This window comes from Montipora foliosa, chromosome 6 (genome assembly GCF_036669935.1).
Source record: "Montipora foliosa isolate CH-2021 chromosome 6, ASM3666993v2, whole genome shotgun sequence".
Lineage (NCBI taxonomy): Eukaryota > Metazoa > Cnidaria > Anthozoa > Scleractinia > Acroporidae > Montipora > Montipora foliosa.
The window spans coordinates 60,323,003-60,342,381 of record NC_090874.1 but is presented as its reverse complement, the minus strand read 5'-3'; the positions used below and the strand labels follow the sequence as shown (position 1 = coordinate 60,342,381).

Genomic DNA, 19,379 nt, shown 5'->3' with positions numbered 1-19,379 from the left:
GCGCAGGGACTTACCGTAGTTATTCGGTTATAAGACGCACCCCAAACTTTGCAATTTCATCAAGCTAAGTTCTCAAACTGAAAATTACGCGAAAATACTCGGTTATAAGACGCACCTTTAAATTGAGAGTTATCAAAAGGGTTTGAGAACAATTATCCTTACACAGTTGGCATGCGAACTCTTTTTGTTAACGTAAACAAAGTGAAAAAGTCACACGTTTAATGATATACGCAAAAACAAAAGCTAAAAGTTGACACCTGAAAATCATAACATACAACGCATACACTTAAATTTCCGTTTGTTTCCTTTTCTCTTGATGTCGTTTAGTGTTCTAAAGGTCTCTAAAAGCGCTATTCTTTTTTTAAATTGACAACTAGTGTCCTTTTCTTGTGTTGTTTAAACTGCAAGTTCTTCTCAAATTGTGATCGTAAGATTTTGTTGCGCGAAAATACTTGGCTATAAGACGCACCCCAATTTTAGCACCAACTCGCCACCCAAAGACAGATTTTTCTTGAAAAAAACCGTGCGCCTTATAACCGAATAACTACGGTATTAGAGAGGAAATGGACTAGAACTTAGGAAAGATCCCTGGAACATTAATGAGCTGCAAAAGATCGTCCTCCTAGGAACAGTGCACATACTGAGAAGGTTTCTGTCCATCAAATAAAAAAGTCCCCTGGTTCAGGACCAAGGATTGGCCCTGGTTCAGGGAGACTGAAAGAAGCAAGTAATAGCACTTTAAACTATAATAATAATAATAATAATAATAATAATAATAATAATAATGATAATAATAATAATAATAATAGTAATAATAATAATAATAATAATAATAATAATAAGAGAAAGCTGTGCTTTGAAGTAGCTCCATAATTATATTTCGTAGCCCTGTCTAAACGAAAGCAAGCCAAGCTCGAAGCGTCTGGGCATATTCTTAAGTTCTTCTGAGTACTTTGCATCTTGTTTATCTAACAAGGAGACGACCGAGAGCGGATTTATACGATTAGAAGTTGAAAGTGAAGTACGCTAAACCGACACTATGGCAGATCTTGAAGAGCAATCACTAAACGGGAGGAATGCGAGAGCGGGACTAGGTTCCGTACCTAATTTTTTTACTTCTAATTGTAGCTTCTCGAGTGGTGTAGGTTACGTTATGCGCCCTATACTACTCATAATGTGGACAGCATTCGAAAGTTTTATACTGCGAGATAATAATAATAATAAGTATTATTAATACTTGAAAATGTATTCAATTGATGATTTTGTTATAATTGCTTATAAAAAAACTTCATTTCTCAATAGTCTGAGTTGTTTTCTTTCAGGTCATGATAGCGGAATGATTGTGTTCAAGTTGGAGAGAGAGAGGCCAGCTTATGCCGTCCATGGAAACACACTGTACTACACAAAGGTTAGTTCTGGGTCTAATTTTAATTATTTACATAAGCAGATTGATCTGGTCAGCTGTCATTCCCCCATGTGCAGGCCTGCTCTCATAGAACTTTCAGATGTCAGTGGTTCCAATAAGTACTGCCAGCTGAAGAAAAGCGTTAGCTACATTGTACTTTACTCAGTGACGTCTGCTACTTTTTCCCTTAATTGAAGTTTTTAAAGACCTGTTGATCCTTTCAAACTTAAGATAACAATAATTCGGTGGGATGCGTCTAACAGGCAACCCAATGGTATAAAACCAGTCATGCATCTTTTGTCTGGTCCAATGCTGATAGTACCATTCTTCAAAGACTGTTATGTTATGTTATGTTATGGCTGGATCTGAATGTTGTTTTTTGTAGCAGTTGTTTTAAAGTGTTCCCTCTCCCCACCCTACCTTCTTTATAAAATGGGGGAATTTGGTGAAAGGCTTAATTGGGGCTCATGTCTTGGTTGTGGGAATCTGTGAGCCACAACATTGGGTTTGGCTGTACATAGCAGAAGCCCTCCTTCCACTTAATACATGCTAGCAAGGTAACTGGTTTATGAAACAATATTGATAGTCCTGGTTATTAATAATATTATTACAATTATTTTATTATGCTATATTTCGTATGTTTAAATTTTGTTGTAGGAGCGATATCTGAGGATGTACGAGTTTGGAACTTCCAAGGACGTAGCAGTCATGCAGTTCAGGAGAAATTCATCCCGTACTCCTGTGTACAGCATGTCCTACAATCCTGCCGAAAACTGTGTCCTTCTCTGTACAGTAAGACTTGAGACCTATAATTTATGATGATGATGATGATGATGATGATGATAATAATCAGTGTTATGAAAACTCCTCAGGGCATGAAGAGATAACTGCTAGTAAGAATAGAAGTGTACAGGCCTCCTGCCTATATTGCTCCATTTCCCTTTGAATCAGTTCTGAATTATTGCAAAAGAATGGGGTTACTTCTGCTCTAGTTCCATGTCTGAATTTGCATCATGATGAGCAATCTACTTAGCTGCCTTAATTGTGTAGAAAATGTTGACCTTTCTTCTGTACTTTTTGTTACATTGACAGAATGCAAGTAACCCGGAAAACTGTGTTTATGAGCTTCATGCTGTTCCCAAGGAGATTGACAGCAGTAATCCAGAGGGTGTGTGAAGTTACTAGTCATGATTAGTTTGCTGTTTGCCTTAAAGTTGTGCGAGTTGGTGTTTTAAGCTGAGGGGGGCAAGCAACTAGAAAGACCCACCCCATTTCTTGTAAAATTAGGTAACCATGGGAAATCACCTTAGCCTACCAGCCATGCACTTCTCTGACTAGTCAGAGTGAATCCTGACATTTACACCCACAACAACAACAACAACAACGATAATAATAATCCTTTCACACCTGAACTGGCCCCTATTAACAAGTTAAAATTGTGTGGCATTAGACAGAGTAAAATCTTTAAGTCTCACTCCTACAGTAGGAGCAAAAGGGTTAAGGCTGTGTTACCAAAGAGGCTGAAAAGGACTTGAAAGTATTGTGAGTAGAAGTTACGAGAGGCAAGCTTGCTAACATTTGGTGACAAAGCAGATTGATATTTGAGGTTTCATAAGTGGTTGCTCCTCAGGACCCATTACAAGTGAACCACTGAGAACCGTTATGCTTTGGCTTTTATCATGCATAAATGCTGTTAAAGTTTAATCCATGAGTGTTCAGACAATTAATTCTTCAGCTTGCATGAGTTGCATTAGAGTTTATTCATTTACATAATTACAGTGTGCTACTTTTGACAATTATTTTTTTTCTAGTGTCAGAAGGCAAAGGGCATCAGGATTAACAGCCATATGGGTTGCTCGCAATCGATTTGCTGTCCTTGATAGGACACACAATGTAAGACTTTATGAGTTATCTGATAATTGGTGCAAATCACCTTGAAATTGAACAGTTGTGTACAGTACATCATGCCATTCAATTGGATGTGTCATCAAGCTTGCTTTGTTAAACTGTAACATTAATGATTTCTCACTTTTTCCTTCAATCTATTGATTAAAAACTTCTAAGACATTAAGTGAATAGAGCTAGGAAACACTCCGCTCAGTCCTGGTATCGTTATCATGGAGATAGTATGCAATTAATAGGGATTTTTACTGACAGAAACTTGAATTGACCTGAATTTTAATCTAATTTTGCATCTCTGGATTAGCTGTTAATCAAGAATCTAAAGAATGAAGTGACAAAGAAGGTTCAGACTCCTTCCTGTGATATGATATTTTATGCTGGTACTGGCAGCTTGCTGTTGAGGGATACAGACTGTGTTACCCTGTTTGATGTACAACAGAAGAGGTTTGTGATATTGCCGTATCTGGTGATCTCCCTGGGTATGTTCGTATCAGCTTTACAAGTCCTGTATGACTGTAACAAGTCTAGAAAACAAGGGCAAAGTAAAAGACAACCACTTTGGAGATTATTGAAAAAATTAATAGTTCTTTGAATCCTTCATGCATCATTCAAACCTGTTTTACAAAATCTCTCAGTCGCTTGTATCTCTATTTCTTTGCAGGACCTTGGCAACTGTCAAAGTAAACAAGGTTCGTTATGTGGTTTGGTCTGCTGACATGGCCTATGTTGCATTGTTAGGAAAACATGGTAAGTTGAAAGGGGAATGTTAGTTTGTGTACTTAGCTTGAGAATCAGAAAATACAAGCTCTCTTTCTGTAATTCCTTCAAATTTGCAATGATGCTTAGTTAAGTGAAAGTTAAAAAAGTGAAAACTAAGAATTTTGTGGTGCCTGTTTCTGGGCTGTCACCAGCTGCCGGTGAAAATCACCACTTGAGAAAGGGGTTAAACGTCGGCTGAATTTTGGTCATTGATAGAAGTGACTGAGAAGATCACAAATCATTCTCTGCAAAGTTTTAGGCATTCGATGTGTTAACAAAAGAAATTTATTGAACATCTGTTAGTATACGGAACTATCACTGGTCTAAGAATTTATCGATACTGGAAGTGAAATAGAAGCGTTGTACATACTGTTGTGCGTGCCTTATCTTTCCCCTTATTTGCTATCTTGAAGAATGGCGGGTGTTGCGAGACACTGAGAAAAATCCTGTTGCCAGGTCCCTTCAATGATCAGAGCACAGACTTACTGCCTCAATGGAACCTTCAACTGGATGAATTTATTCTTAGCTACATTTACATCCGTGCTTTTCAACATGTAGTTTGTCTGTGGAGCATTAAATGTATCCAAACCATGGTTACTTCTGCTTGTGAATTAAAAGTCATATCTAAGCAATATTGTACATCGGACATTGATTGAAACACTTTCCGATTATGTTTGTGTACAGTTGTTGCCATATGCAACAGGAAGTTGGAGTGCTTGTGCACCATCCATGAAAACATCCGTGTGAAGAGTGGAGCATGGGAGGAAAATGGAGTATTCGTGTACACCACAAGCAACCATATAAAATATGCATTAACTAATGGGTAAGTTTCATACTATTACATGCAGATTACAGGTAGAGTCAAAAGACCTGCTTCAGTTATGCATAATGGATACAAGTATTTCAAACAAGTTTCTGTTGATGACCATTACTTCAAGTCACCTCTTAATGAATGGAAGAGAGCACATGACAAGTGAAGACACACCCAAATTTTGTTACTCATTAATTCATGAAACTAACATGACTAGCAGAATCTTTATTAAATTTCTTGACAAGCAGGCCATTTGAATTGTTTTTATGCATGCTTGTATTCACAGTTATTGACTAACACAGGAAAAAATCCCCAAATCCCATACTTGGTAACCATTGGGTTTTTTCTTGGTAAATAATGTAAATCCCAATAAAATCCCAAACTTGGTAAAATCGAGCCATCCCAAGTTTGTCCCAAGTTTATTTGTTCTTGGGAATTTAAAATTACCAAAGATTTCCCAGGAATTGGTAATTTGATATACCAAGAAAATACCAATAATCGATGGGAAGAATTCTCTATTCCCAGACTTGGTAAATTTTTTTTTTCCTTGGTAAATATTATAAATTCCATTAAAATCCCAAACTTGGTAAAATCAAGCCATCCCAAGTTTAATTCTACTTGGGACTTCAAAGAAGTTGGAAAATGTTTTACCAAGAAAATACCAATAATTGAGGGGAGAAGTCCTCTGTTTGTAAACTTGGTAAAAACTTGTTTTATTCTTGGTAGATTGCATAAATTCCAATAAAATCCCAAACTTTGTAAAATTGAGCCATCCCAAGTTTATTTGTTTTTGGAATTTGAAATTACCAAAGATTTCACAAATTAGAAATAACTTGGTAATTTTTTTTACCTACTCAAAACACACACAGATAATGTAAACCAAACAAACTTATAAACACAAGAATATTTAATTCAAAGTATTTTATTAGCTATCACCAGGGCCTGTCAGAAAAATGAACTCAATTTAATATATTTGGAAACCTACCAGGATGGTTGTAAAGGTGATAAAAGGCAGCAATAAAAATGACTTAAAAGCAAAATACTTGAGTTTTGTGTATATGAACCAACATCAACTATTAAATAGCTTACAATGTGACTACTACAACAGGCCTAGGGGACATCTGAATTAAAAAAAGCAATCCCACTGAGGAGCAGAACTGGTTGAACATCAATCTCTATCCAAGGTTATAGTTAAGTTGTAAAGCACTTGTAATGAACAAATAAAAAAGCTCAAATTTTAGCTTTGTTCTGTAATGAGAAGCACTCACTTGTGCCTATTATTAGCCCTGGCTACAGTGGTTGCATTTTCAACTTCAAACGTAAAACAACGTAACTTATGTTGGTCATTGTGTAGATTGCAGTTACTGTACTGTTACAGAATCCCTATGCAAACAATAACTTCCTTGCAACCCTTAGTTGAACAGAGTCACAAACAATGATGATCGTGTAGATTAAGGTTACTGTACTATTACGGAATCCCGATGTAAACAATAGAAGTCTGCATTTTTTTCCAAAGTAACCTTTTTTCTTGTTAGCAACTGCTTTGCAAGAAGCATAATCAAATCATTTTTTTCTTTTGATTTAATGTTCTTTAATTGAAACTCCCTGCAAAGGGGGATCAGATGTTTATCCTTTTTAACTTCTTTAGTGTATCCTTTGCCAAAGTAAACAAGGATGATAGTCTCTGCTGTTGACAATGGCACTGAGTCAGCACCTCCTGCAATTAAGTAACAAAAAGATGTGGTGAGCCTTTTCACAACAAAAGGAAATGCATCATTCTTTGTCTGTGTGTGTGCATTTATTAATTTATTTATTTATAAAGCATCCTTTTCCCCAAGATCCTAAGATGCAAATTACATCTGCACTGATGGGATGAGTATGGGTGGTGGAAATTCTCCTTGGATGGTGATTGAATTTTATCTTGTAAAAACTGTAGTTATCATGTTGTCCTTATGTTACTCACCTGGTAGCTCTGCTGGCTCTTCAAGAAGCTCTGAAACATCAGCTGATGACTTTTCATGATCACTGTTGAATTCTTCATTGCATGAAATTTCATCATTTGAGCTTTTTTCCTTTGATTCATCAGTTGAGCTCTTTTCCTTTGAAACAAAAAAGCAAACAAAAAGATTCATAATTGTTTTATATACATTATCATTCTTGGGCTTTCTATATTTTAGTTTTTAATAATGCCAATGATTTAATACCTTTTTTTGTATATAATGCAGTTTCTCTCCTCTCCTCCTCCTCCTTAGGCAGCCAATTATCATGCAGAATTTGCCTCATTTCGCCCAAAGTCAATACTAAATAATGAAATATTTGCATGCAAGACATACAATACTACCACATACTTCATAATTGTATCCCTCTTTGACCATTCGTCTTCTTTCATCTAATATTGCTCGAAGATGACGCCTGAGTTCATCTACAATAAGAAATACTTCACATCAGTGCTTAACTGAGGAATTAGATGTGACAACCTTATTAAGATGAGTCTCGCATATGTCTTAGAGAGAATTGCTTCACCTAGTGTCTTACAGTTGTTTAGTTGTTATACCAGGGTTTTCATTAAGAATTGTAGTAGCAGGAGAATAGTGTAAAGTAACAGGAAAAGTAATACATGTGTATGAAAGCCAGAGCCAGAGAATTCTCTGATCTCCGATGTCTAATGAACATCCTGCTTGCCAGGCTGTTGCTTTGCTTCTGCCATAACATATATGTAAAAACAAAAGTGACATTCACACAACATACCGTGTATGTATTATTGTGACAACTAGCTCCTTACCTTCATCATAGCCTAAATCAGGATTAATCAGTTGCCTGCAATCATCCACCAACTCTTCTATTTTGCGTTTGGCCTCTGGATTCCCTCTTATGATGGGTATTTTGTTCCCAGGAAACTTGAGCACTGTCTTTCGATGCACCTGTTTTTTTCTGCAAGCAAAAATTAATAGTATGGCAGTAAAAAGAAAACATTACTTTAAAAGTCTTTTAGTTCAAATAACCAGAAATTTCTCATCTTGAATTGTCAGGGCGTTGCCAATTAAAGAAAAATGACAAACATTTTAAGTACTTTGTAGGATTTATGTAAGAAAATAAATTCATGATACGCAAGTCGTGAAGAAATATTTGTTAAGTACACAAATTACAAAAGAAAAAGCTCATGATTTTCTGGTTACGTACAGGAAGAACTTGTCAACTATGTACCTTCGAAGCAAATCCTCCTTTTGTTCAGGTGCCAGGGGTTTTATACTTTTTTTAGTTAGCTTTGGCACTTTTAGTTTAGAATGACCTGAAATGATAGATATTGCAAAAAAAAGTAGCAATTTAAGAACATCTAAAGATTAATGGAAAAAAGATTTACAGAGAGGTTATGCTTGTTGCTTACCGACTAATTCTGAAATTTTCCTTTGTAGTGTCCTCTTTTCTCCAACTGTGCGAACTTGGCACAGTTGGAGCTCGTTTTCTGATAAGCCTTCCATGAGGCACAATCCATCAATTTTCTGATCTACAGGAGAATATGACTTGTATTGAGTGAAGTGTAGTTGTCTAAAGTTAACCTATTAAGTGTCTTGAGACCCTGAAAAGCTCTAAAATCCATCAACTCCCATGTCACCTGGGGGAAAAAACCTGGGAGCAAGCTGTCCAGCAGTATGAGTGAACATGTGGCTTTGTTTGGGGGGTGGGGGGGGGGGTGGGGTTCTCAAGCCCACAGGCTCACAATTCCATACAAGTCTTGTACAGCCAATCCCGTACGAACAGCCACTTGGAGAAAAAAGCACACCCTTGCTTACTCAAAGCGCTAATGAAGGCCAACGCGTCTTTATGCTCAAGCCTTTAAGGCAGTCTTTTGTTGTTCTTGAAAATAGAACACACCTTTTTAGTTTCAAAAATGGAAAGACATTATAAAGAACTATCGCAAGGCTATAATTTTATAATGCCTTGTGGACAGATCTAGACTGGAGCAGAGAATTGTACTTCGAAGAAGGTCAACAAAAGAGTGGCGTTCAGTCACGCTGTCATCTTTCCGAGAATTTCCTCAAGCTTTCTTGGAACAGCATGGTCAACTAAAGTGTATATTTAAAAAAATATTTGTTTCCTTGCATTTATTTCATTGAATGTAATTATGAAAATCAACGTAACATGTTAATCCTTTACCTCTGAAACCCTGTGTGAAGGTGTTTAAACCGTTCTTTTCCAACCAAAAAGCTACATCATCTGTGTCCCATTCTGAAAATAACAAGTTAAATTTTAGCTTATCTTGAGGTTAGTTCAAGCGACGGATAACATTTTAACTCCGTTTATGCAATAGAGCTGCTCTGCGAGTTCAGATCAAATTTTATGATTTAAGCTTAAAGGTTAAATTTTGAGTTCGCTCAGACTGATCTTTTCGGTCGGTAAAAGGGAAAATAATGGGAACCATTAACTGGATAATGCCTGGTTTACACTGCGACATACCTTCAATACTTTTGTCCTCACTTGAAGAACTTTTGGGCGAGGAGGAAGCAGACGAAGATCGTGAATCTCTTTTCCCGCAAGAAGCCATGTTGCCTTTATGCGAACGATTGCGCGCCAAAATGAAACCGAGGCTGGAAGAGTATGTGATGGGATGTTATTGTTCAGAGAGCAATCCAATATTATTTTGCTCGACTGGAAGTGCTCTACATTCGACAAAAAACCCTAAATAAACTGGTGGCGATGTGGAAGATAAATTTACAGTTTTACCAGAAATTGAACTGTAATTAGCGAATACAAATGGGAGCCATGCTGAACGGAATTTCCAACTTTCTAAGTAGAATTTCCAGGAATTAATGTCCCGGTGATGCAGCTTAACGTTCGCTAAATATTTCCCGGGAACAAAATTGTTTTGTTACAAAAAAGTCAAAGTATTCTCTTACCTTCAAGTAGCCAGCCTAGCCAGCTATCAATTTCATCTTCGTCGGAATCGTCAGTTGAAACAAGCTCTGTGTCATATCCACCATCCCAGTCACCGAGGGAGAGGTAGATTTCGTCATCCCACTCAACAATACGTAGATTTGTCACTTCTGTCGGGTGCTCTGAATCAACTTTTTTGAAAAGTCGACATCTTCTACGCAACAAGCTTGCAATTTTCCTTGCCTGATTTTTAAACCTGTTTAGTTCCTCTGGCACAAAAAGGCAGTTTGAATCTTCAAAATGTTCCAAGGCTCTGTCAATAAGCATGGCTCGAAATGTTCAGAGCGGAATTGGCCATTTATCGAACGTAACTTTTAGGCCATCAAAATGTATGCAGAGCAATTCTGTTCTGACCCATACATGGATTTTATCGCAGTAAAATTCTCCACATCCTGCGGTGATTGTGGAAGCAAAATTGAAATGAATTGGCTGCGGCCCGCGCGTAAAGAGAGGCCGAGGAGGGCTAGGAAATGGTCCAATGTTGGTCCAATGCTGGCCAAAGATTTGTGTGCTCTGAGACCGAATTGTTCATGCGCTCAGTTTTTTTTGGGGGAGGGGAAATAGCCGATGTAATCTTCAATCAATTAAAAAACCTTTTGTACATATCCACATTTTATATGCCTGCAACATCCTCGTGTTGCTGTGGTGCTCGTGATTATCGTCATGCTCATTGCTTTTGCAAGATTTACAAGTGTAATGGAAAAGCAGTTTCTCGTTCAACATATCAGAACCACCGACAAGCCGATCGGGAAAACAACGATGTCTCAGTGCAAGCGACAGCTAGCGAAAGAAATGGAGAGGAGTTTCAAATCACACAACATAATTTTGATCTGCCAGGTAGCTGCACATCAGTTTATGCATTTTAGCTCGTTGCTGAGTTTTTTGTTGTTTCCCGTAAGCACGTGCACAGCACGCATGCAGTATTTGTATGAATGTGTGAAAAAAATCAAATATAAACTTCCATGAAATGTAAAATTGGTACAAATCGTGAATGGAAAGCTATGACAGTATTATACAAAAGATTATTGGGTAACAATCAAAGGGAGACATCGATCTCAGGTAGAAAGTGTTTTTTAAAATAGACGGGTTGATGCTTTGGAGGGCATGATGGGTAATCAGGGCAAAATGGCGGGCAATTTAAGAGTTTGTAAGGAAATTCAAAGCTAAATACTTAATAGCTCTTCCTGAACTGATACATTTGGGACTTTCTTTTTGACAAGCCAAACTCAATTCAAAGGCACAACACACAAAATCTGTAGTGCACAGAAGTCCTTTACGCTTTTTGTGAAACTTAATTATCCCATATGTTCACTGTAGTTCGGCTGCAGTGAAAAATTACAGAGAATACACTGAGAAGAGCACATCCAAGAATGCAATTTCAAATGATACCTACAGTCTCCAAATTAATCCTACAGGGTTGTGTAAGGGTTTTACAACTGGAGAGACTCTTACATGCATCAGTTAAGGAAGACTTGTTTAACTTTGAATTTCCATACAAATTCTAGAATTTCTCCCAGTTTTGCCCAGATTACCCATCATGCACTCACAAGCATGAACCCATCTATTGGGAAATTGCTTTTACATGTATTATCCACACCCCTTGTTGGTCCCCAATTTTTAGAGTTCCCATACAAATATTGTAGTTAAAATTGTCCATTTAAACTTTTTTTAGGTTTTAGGTACAGCAGTACACCTATATAACACTGAGAAAAGATGCTCAGAAAATACTGCAGTTTGCTTTACTTTGCACTGCTCCCGACTATCGCAATGCCGGGGACAGGCTAGAAACAAAATGACAATGTTAAACCATCTTTTAACATTAATTTTTAATATTGACCTACAGTTTTTATTGAGGATGATAATTCTGAAGTTGATAGGACACCACCTTCTCCCAGTGATAATAACCATGGTGACGATGATATCACAGATGATGATGATTCCCACAATATATCACAAGACCATGTCTGTGAGAGAGGGACACAGACAAGTGAAGAAGACTGGGAACAAAAAGTTGTTGAGGCCATACTTAATGCATTACCTATGAAACATCAACAAGGAGATTCTATAAAGTCATTTGAAGAGTGGCTAAAATGGGCAAAGGATTTTGTTATAACTGATGAGAGACTGAGGGATATATGGCCAACCTCTTGGTCAGAAACTGAGGTCATTTTGAGAAAGGTTGGATATGAATCACCAAAGCATTATTACATCTGTATGAGTGACCAACATGCAAGGGAGTGGGACATAATGGAGTCTTCTTCAGGGAAATGCAAGCACTGTGGAGAACCCGGTACTATTGATTATTACTACATGGGGCTTTCAACCAAAGTGAAAAGGTGGTATGGAAATCCAGTTATGTGTAGTGATATGCTTGATCACTGGAGAGAAAAGGACCACTGGTTTTACACTAATGAAAGAGGTCAAACTCAGGGCTGGCCTATTAAAAAGGAGCTGTGGGATGGCACACGATTCTCTCAGTACTCTTGGTTTTTTGATAAAGAAATGGAATGGTTACAGCCAGCCATATGTCCACACTGCAAACAGTTAAAGCAAACTACAATAATTTCTGCACCAGATATTGCGTCTTATGATGTTCTTCAAGATGACACAGTTGACATTGTTTGTCCTTCTTGTCGAAATGTGTTCAACCATGCTCCAAAATATTCAAGTGGAGATCCCAGAAATATTGTCTACATTGCTCACTGGGATGGGTTTAGCCCCTTTGGAACTTCTGGTGGTCATAGCACTGGAGTAATTGATGTGAAGATTGCAAACATGTCTAAAAGCAAACGAAATCATGCTGATCAAGTTTTTGTAGTGGGATTTGTGCCCTGTTACAAAACCCCAGATGAAACCCCTGAGTTCCTGGACCCTTTTCTGACCCCTTTAATTGACGAAATTGTGTATGGCTTCATTGATGGAATTGAAGTTGAATACATTGCTGATTTTCCTGACTTTGATATACAGAAAGGGAAAGCAGTCATACGCCATCTTATCCTTCTATGGACAGGTGATCACCCAGGACAGTGCGAAGTCACAAAAGTAAAACGTACTGGGAAGAAAGCTTGCCGGCGTTGTCATGTTTGTGGCATACCTTTGGAGCCTGGATTACCACATTATTACTATGGAAATTGTAGGTACCATGCAAGACACAACTGGGCAAGTAAAAGTTTGGATGAATCAATTCCTCTAATGAAGAAAGCAGACGAGGAAGAGGGAACAGCATGGAACAGAGTTTCCAGAGACAGTGGGTTTACTGGTCTAAGTAAACTTGTAACTCTCTACAATCTTTATGGTTTTGATGTGTTGTTTGACACCCCTATTGATTTAATGCACAACTTGCCCATGAATCCAGTTAAAAAGCAATTGCTTCGCTGGCTCGAAAATGGTAATGTGAATAAAGATGCCATTGAATCAAGGCTTTCTTCATTCCCCTGGACTGCAGAAATGAGGGCATCTCGCTATCCAAGTGGAATTACTTCACGTCTTGGGTACTGGAAAGCTGAGGATTATCAGAAATTTGCCTTTCCAGCCTCTGAGGTAATTTTGAGTGACCAAATGCCTGCAGACGAGTTTCACTGTTGGAAACTCCTGGTACAGATGGTTCAAATGGTTTTTAATGTCTGTCGCACACATGGCTGGAAAGAGAAAGACATTGAACTGTTCAGAAATTTGGCTTGGCGTCACAACATTATGGTAGAAGAGACATTTGGCTTAGATGCTTGTGTTATAACTGAGCACAATTTAGTACATGTAGCAGATGATATAAGTCGCTTTTCATCACCAGATAACTACTGGGTTTTTGACTTAGAAAGGGCTGTGAAGCGATATGTTAACCAGTCAACAAATCACCGCAACATTGAGAAGACTTACAGTGATAACGAAGTAAGAAGGGAAGTTCTTCAGAATTTGGACATTGTGCAAAAGAAAAACAGTCCAACCCTTACGCAAAAGGAACTTGATTCAGCCATCAATTTGAAACAAGTCTCTTCGTTACAAAAGGGTATTGCCTTTATTGCCTATGCAAGTAACACAAATGTGAACGGTGTTGAAGATGGCATATTGATTGGAAGTACAAAGAACAAATTTCAGGAAATTTCCGAGTCACAGAGACACGAAATTTGGCGCGATATCAGTTCTCGCATTGAAGATATTGAGTACTCCTCCTTGCCATGTGTAACCCGACTATGCAGAAGCTTTCTAAAGCCTGGAAAAGCTCCCAGTGATCCTCATGACCTTTGCAGAAAAGGTGAAAATGTCATTTGTCGTTTGTATGGTGAGGAAAGAACAGGAAGAATAATGGCTATTCATTCTGTTATAATTAACGGTGATGATGGAGTACAACATAGCTATATCTTTTCAGAGATTCAGTTGTATGAGCATGCAACCGATGAAAATGGACAATTGAAGTATCATCCTGGAACTCAATCCCAGTACCTGCATTTGTCTCCAACCATCAAGATGATAAATGCCATTGACGTATTGAGAAAGGTTATTTTATATCCAGATAACTCCTGTCCTGGACAACATGTTTTGATAGACTTTCAGATGCCGTGTTTACCTCCTCAAAGGCAAGTTGTAGTTGTCCCATTCTATCCAGAGAAGAACGATATGGTACAAGTGCTAGGAGAAGATGATGTTCAGTGGATTGGCAAAATCATTTCTGTTCAAGATGGTGACAAAACAGTAGGAGTCCTGTTTTTAAAAGAACATCCTAGATGGCCTGGAGGCAACAAATTTGTAAAAGAAAGCTCCAATATCCACAAAGTACATTGGGACAGCATAACAAAGATTGTTGAAGGCACCTGGCTGACAACTGGTGTATGGGAATTAAAGGTCTAACTTTGCCAGAGAGTCGCAGAAAAAGAAACTATCTAGTGCACCACATTCTTATTAAAGAGGCAGTGTCCTCATTTAAGCATGATTTTGAGAAGCCTCCCCTTCCCCCCCCCCCCCCCCAAAAAAAAAACCTAGTAAAGAAAACCAAAGTAATGCTAGGGGCTAGAGTTTATCTGAGCACTAATTTTTATTAACAGTGTTTATTTGACAAACTTCAGGGTCCCAAAACTCCACATTTTGTCTATGCTGTTTTACAGACTGTAAATGTGCAACTTACCAAGTACATCTCAAGTTTGGGATTTTGGAGAAGCATTGTCACTGTAACCTACCAATAAACTCCCAACTTTAAGCATAATTTATCATACAAAATTCAAGTGCCATTTTAACAAGGGCTGGATACCAAAATGCTCCCAACAAGACATAAACAATAAACATAGGATACGCCACATTCACGTTTTCACGTGTTTCACACATATCGGATACTAGGATTCTCCAAATCATGCCCTACCAGCTTTTTCCCAAGTGGTGTTTTTTTTTTCAGGCCTTTTGCTCCGACTTGATTGCCATAAACTTATCTCTTATTTAAAACATTTTACCACAGGAAAATTAAGTGTGACATTTTTTCAGAAAGGGTGCTAAGGTTTTCCCAACTAAAAAAAATTGGCTTTTGCATGATATTTCGTTCATTCTCACATGTTGCAAATACCAAGATTTTCCCTTGGGGTGCAGGGATAGCGCAGTGGTGAGAGCACTCGCCTCCCACCAATGTGGCCCGGGTTCGATTCCCGGACTCGGCGTCATATGTGGGTTGAGTTTGTTGGTTCTCTACTCTGCACCGAGAGGTTTCCTCCGGGTACTCCGGTTTCCCCTCTCCTCAAAAACCAACATTTGACTTGATTTACTTTCATTGTTCATTTCAATTTACAGTGTCCCCAATTAGCGCTCCAGCGCTAGAACGACTAGACACTTAAATAAAGTTCCTTTCCTTTCCTTTCCTAATGAAATCATTCTTGTACCAAGTTTCCCCAAATAAATACTATTTACACCTGTAAACCAAAAATTGTGTTGTTCATTTTTCCATGTGTGAGAGTTACCAGGATTTTCCCAAAAAAATACCTAGTTAAGCTAAAAATATCCTACATTTGGATATTTTAGCTTTTCCTCATATGAAAGATACCAAGATTTTCCCAAATGAAATAAAAGCTTAAAAATGTGGGATTTGGACTTAAAAAGGTTTGTTGTCAGACTTGCAAATCCTTATCTTACCAATAAATTCCCAATTTCAAACATAACTTTCCAAGGTCTTTCCAAGTTTGGGAATGTGGTTTTGCAGTCCATCATTGTTTACCAAGATAAAACCACTTTAAACAGTGCTTATTTTGGGAAAATCAAATTTCCCAAGACAAGCAACAGCCGTTCCAGCTTTCAGTAGATATGTCATTGGTAAAATATTGGTTTTTGATTGGTAAAACCTGTATACCAAATATTTACCAATCTTGGGAACTGGGGATTTTTTCCTGTGTAAAATGGAAAATTATTCCTGAATACATGTATGTTTCAGTCCAAATGATTTATGGTTGTTTGTGTTTTTAGTGATCATGGAATCATTCGCACTCTTGACCTGCCTATTTACATTACAAGAGTCAAGGTACCCATGATTAGCTTATTTGCCTGGAAGACTGTCTGGATTGTATTAATTAAGCCTGAGTCTATTAACAAGATATCATCAAGTGAAGCTATGATCCTCACAGTTATGAACGCAATAGTCCTGCAATTGCATAGAGGAGCCTGAAAAATTCGGGACTTCTAGGGGGTTTGAACCTGTAACCTTTGCGATTCTGGTGCGATGCTCAAATCAACTGAGCTATGAAGCCGCTGATGTTGGCAGCTGGTCATAGCTTCAAATGACCAGCTCCAGCTTTGCGAGGTCACAGGTTCAAACCCTGTTGAAGTCCAGAAATTTTAAGGCTTCTCTACACAATTGCGTTCATAACTGTGATGACTGCAGGCATTATAGCTTCACTTTATTTCATATCTGCAGTTCATTATATGATTCATTTTATATATCATTTTGTTCAATAAGATATCAATATGTGAGTCACTGGCATGGCCAGTTGGACTTGGATAATAAGCTGGCCGTAGTGGACAACAGAGCTTCACTCACCTGGCTCAAGTGTTTCAAAGCCTGATTAAACTAATCCTAGATTACTGGAAACTCAAGTTGCAGTTTATTAAATTTAGCTGTTTCAGAAAGAGTTTCATCAAGAATTTTGGCCTCCTTCAAATAATGACTTAATTTGAAATGGAAAATTTATCTTTTTGTGTCATCTGTTTTGTTTTAATTTCACAGGGAAGCAGTGTCTATTGTCTTGACAGAGAATGCAAAACAAGGGTTCTTGAAATTGATCCAACAGAGTTTAAATTTAAACTTTCCCTCATAAACCGCAAGTATGATGAGGTGAGCAAATACTGTGGCATTTTTTGATTGAATGTGCAACTTGACATCAGTGGAGTGACCATGGAGTACTTTCTGAAAACATATTATTGTCATTGCTTGATTCATTTTACCAGACTTGAAATCCATTCATGCGTATAAATATTGAAAATTGTATTCTAAGGAACTACTTCTCTTGCTATCTGTAGGTTCTCCATATGGTGCGAAATGCTAAACTTGTGGGACAGTCAATTATCTCTTATCTGCAGAAGAAGGGTTATCCAGAGGTAATTATTAGAACCTGTTTGCCTTTTTCAAGGTTAATGAGGTATTCTCCATCTATAACATTTTGCAGTGATTAGCATAACGATATTTATTTACAGTGTTGTGTCCATTTCAATTAAGCAGTCAGTATTAATTTGTGAAGACAACCACAACAACAACAACAAAAACATTAGAATTTTAATTTTTGTGGTCTCTTTACCTTGTTGTAGGTTGCCTTGCATTTTGTCAAAGATGAGAAAACCAGGTTTGGATTGGCCTTAGAATGTGGGAACATTGAGGTTGGTTAAGAGAAGGCTTTGTTTCTTCCAATTAAGCAATAGGACTTTTTCCATTTACATAGCCTCATCTAAACACGGGGGGGAGTTGATAGAATAGATTAGGCTATGTCAACACAGAAAAAAGTCCTGTATTGCTTTTATAAAATATTTCTCAAAAATAATTCGACAAATGGAGGAAAATGTTGGTTTTTTTACTTCTTGATCAAAACAGATTTTCTTGATACATGCTCGTATTTCTGACCAGACAATTAAAACAAGAGTCTGACAACACATAACCAATCAAAATTTGTAATGTCAAATGCGTGTTTACATACTCTCATCTAAACCTAGCTATTGACCAATGAGAGAGGACATACTATCCTAATTATTTTAAAATAATACATGTAGTTAACATAGGGGGTTAACCATGAGTAATTTTGGGTTTGACTCAAAATTGGCCATCATTAAATTTTGGTTGGTAACCTTGAATCAAACTTGTAGATGTTGCCTGGGCTTGTTCTTCATTTTTAAGAAAGAACCTTGCAATCAATGGTCAGTCATCAGTGTACATACGCATGTACATGTGCAGATTGCATGTGGGTTGATTCAAATCATCACATTTTACTGTCAAGTGCCCTGTTTCAGATTGGACTTTAAATAAATTATTTTCGCACAGTGGCAAAATGCAAGGCTGAACGAAGAAGCAGTGTTTGACGTGGAACGGGACAAAATCCAAAGTCTAGATACAAACGTTGTTAACATGACTGCAGAGTGGTTGAATTTTTTGGTTGACAACATTTGTTAAAGAAGTTGGGAGGGAGGAGGTGTAAAAGTATCGGCCCAGAAGCTTGTAATGGCTGCAATTTCAATGAAAATGATTAAGACTATTTTATAAAGATCAGTAGTGACCTTAAAATTTTATATAAAGATCACTAGTGACCTTTATCAAAAGGTCACAAGTGATCTTTATAAAGATCGTTCCATTTGAGAATAAGCGATAATTCCATTGTTTGCATATGCAGCCCCGCACTCCCCTGGGACTAAAATCAAAACTGCCACCGGGCTTTTCAGAATGATCATAGATCACCAGCGGCGGGTTTCTTGAAGCCTGGTTTGCACTAACATTGGTATGAGGTATCAAAACCTATAGGTTTCCATGGCATTTAACGCTAGTTAGCGCTAACCATGCTTCGAGCAACCCAGGCCAGGTATAAAGGTTCATACACGCAACGTTTTATCGTTGTTTTGATAGGCTGTGAGGCTCATGAATTATTAATGAGTTTTTGAGTGATAGTTACTTGAAATTTAAAGCACAAAAGTGTCTAGTTTGATGTCAAGAGGAAAAGCTACAATTATAGACAAAAGTAGTTGGGAAGGTTATGTAAATGAACCACACCAGAGCTGTATTGCAACCCGCTTCTGTTAAACCTCACAAGAAATAGTTTCACTTTCTCTTACATAGCCCCCCTCCCCCCTATTCAATGTTGGAAGGTAACTCAACAATTTCCCACTGAAACCATTCAGTTTTGCACAACATTGAAGGAGGGAGGAGGGGAGACTAGCAACGAAGACTTCAAAAGTGCTAACCTTATCAACAGTTTTGTCTAGGATTGTAGTAACAAGGAACATAAATTTAAGATTGGTGCTAAAAAAATTACCTTTTGTAGTTTAAACTACCCTTATTATCAAGCACTTCTGTATATACATTATCAACTGAGCCACCAGCCCATTCATTCTAAAGTTGGCAAGGGCAGT

General features: G+C 37.7%; 1 protein-coding gene across 1 annotated transcript in view; it reads left to right on the top strand.

Annotated features, from left to right (window-relative positions):
- Positions 1 to 19,379, top strand: part of LOC138005856 (coatomer subunit alpha-like) — a 45,732-nt gene that overhangs the window by 11,414 nt on the left and 14,939 nt on the right. The window contains exons 12-22 of the mRNA XM_068852032.1: positions 1,323 to 1,408; positions 2,063 to 2,197; positions 2,498 to 2,577; positions 3,217 to 3,298; positions 3,612 to 3,751; positions 3,969 to 4,054; positions 4,751 to 4,889; positions 16,242 to 16,296; positions 16,999 to 17,106; positions 17,292 to 17,369; positions 17,577 to 17,645. Coding sequence (XP_068708133.1) covers positions 1,323 to 1,408; positions 2,063 to 2,197; positions 2,498 to 2,577; positions 3,217 to 3,298; positions 3,612 to 3,751; positions 3,969 to 4,054; positions 4,751 to 4,889; positions 16,242 to 16,296; positions 16,999 to 17,106; positions 17,292 to 17,369; positions 17,577 to 17,645 — 1,058 coding nt within the window. The remainder of the gene's footprint in view (positions 1 to 1,322; positions 1,409 to 2,062; positions 2,198 to 2,497; positions 2,578 to 3,216; positions 3,299 to 3,611; positions 3,752 to 3,968; positions 4,055 to 4,750; positions 4,890 to 16,241; positions 16,297 to 16,998; positions 17,107 to 17,291; positions 17,370 to 17,576; positions 17,646 to 19,379) is intronic.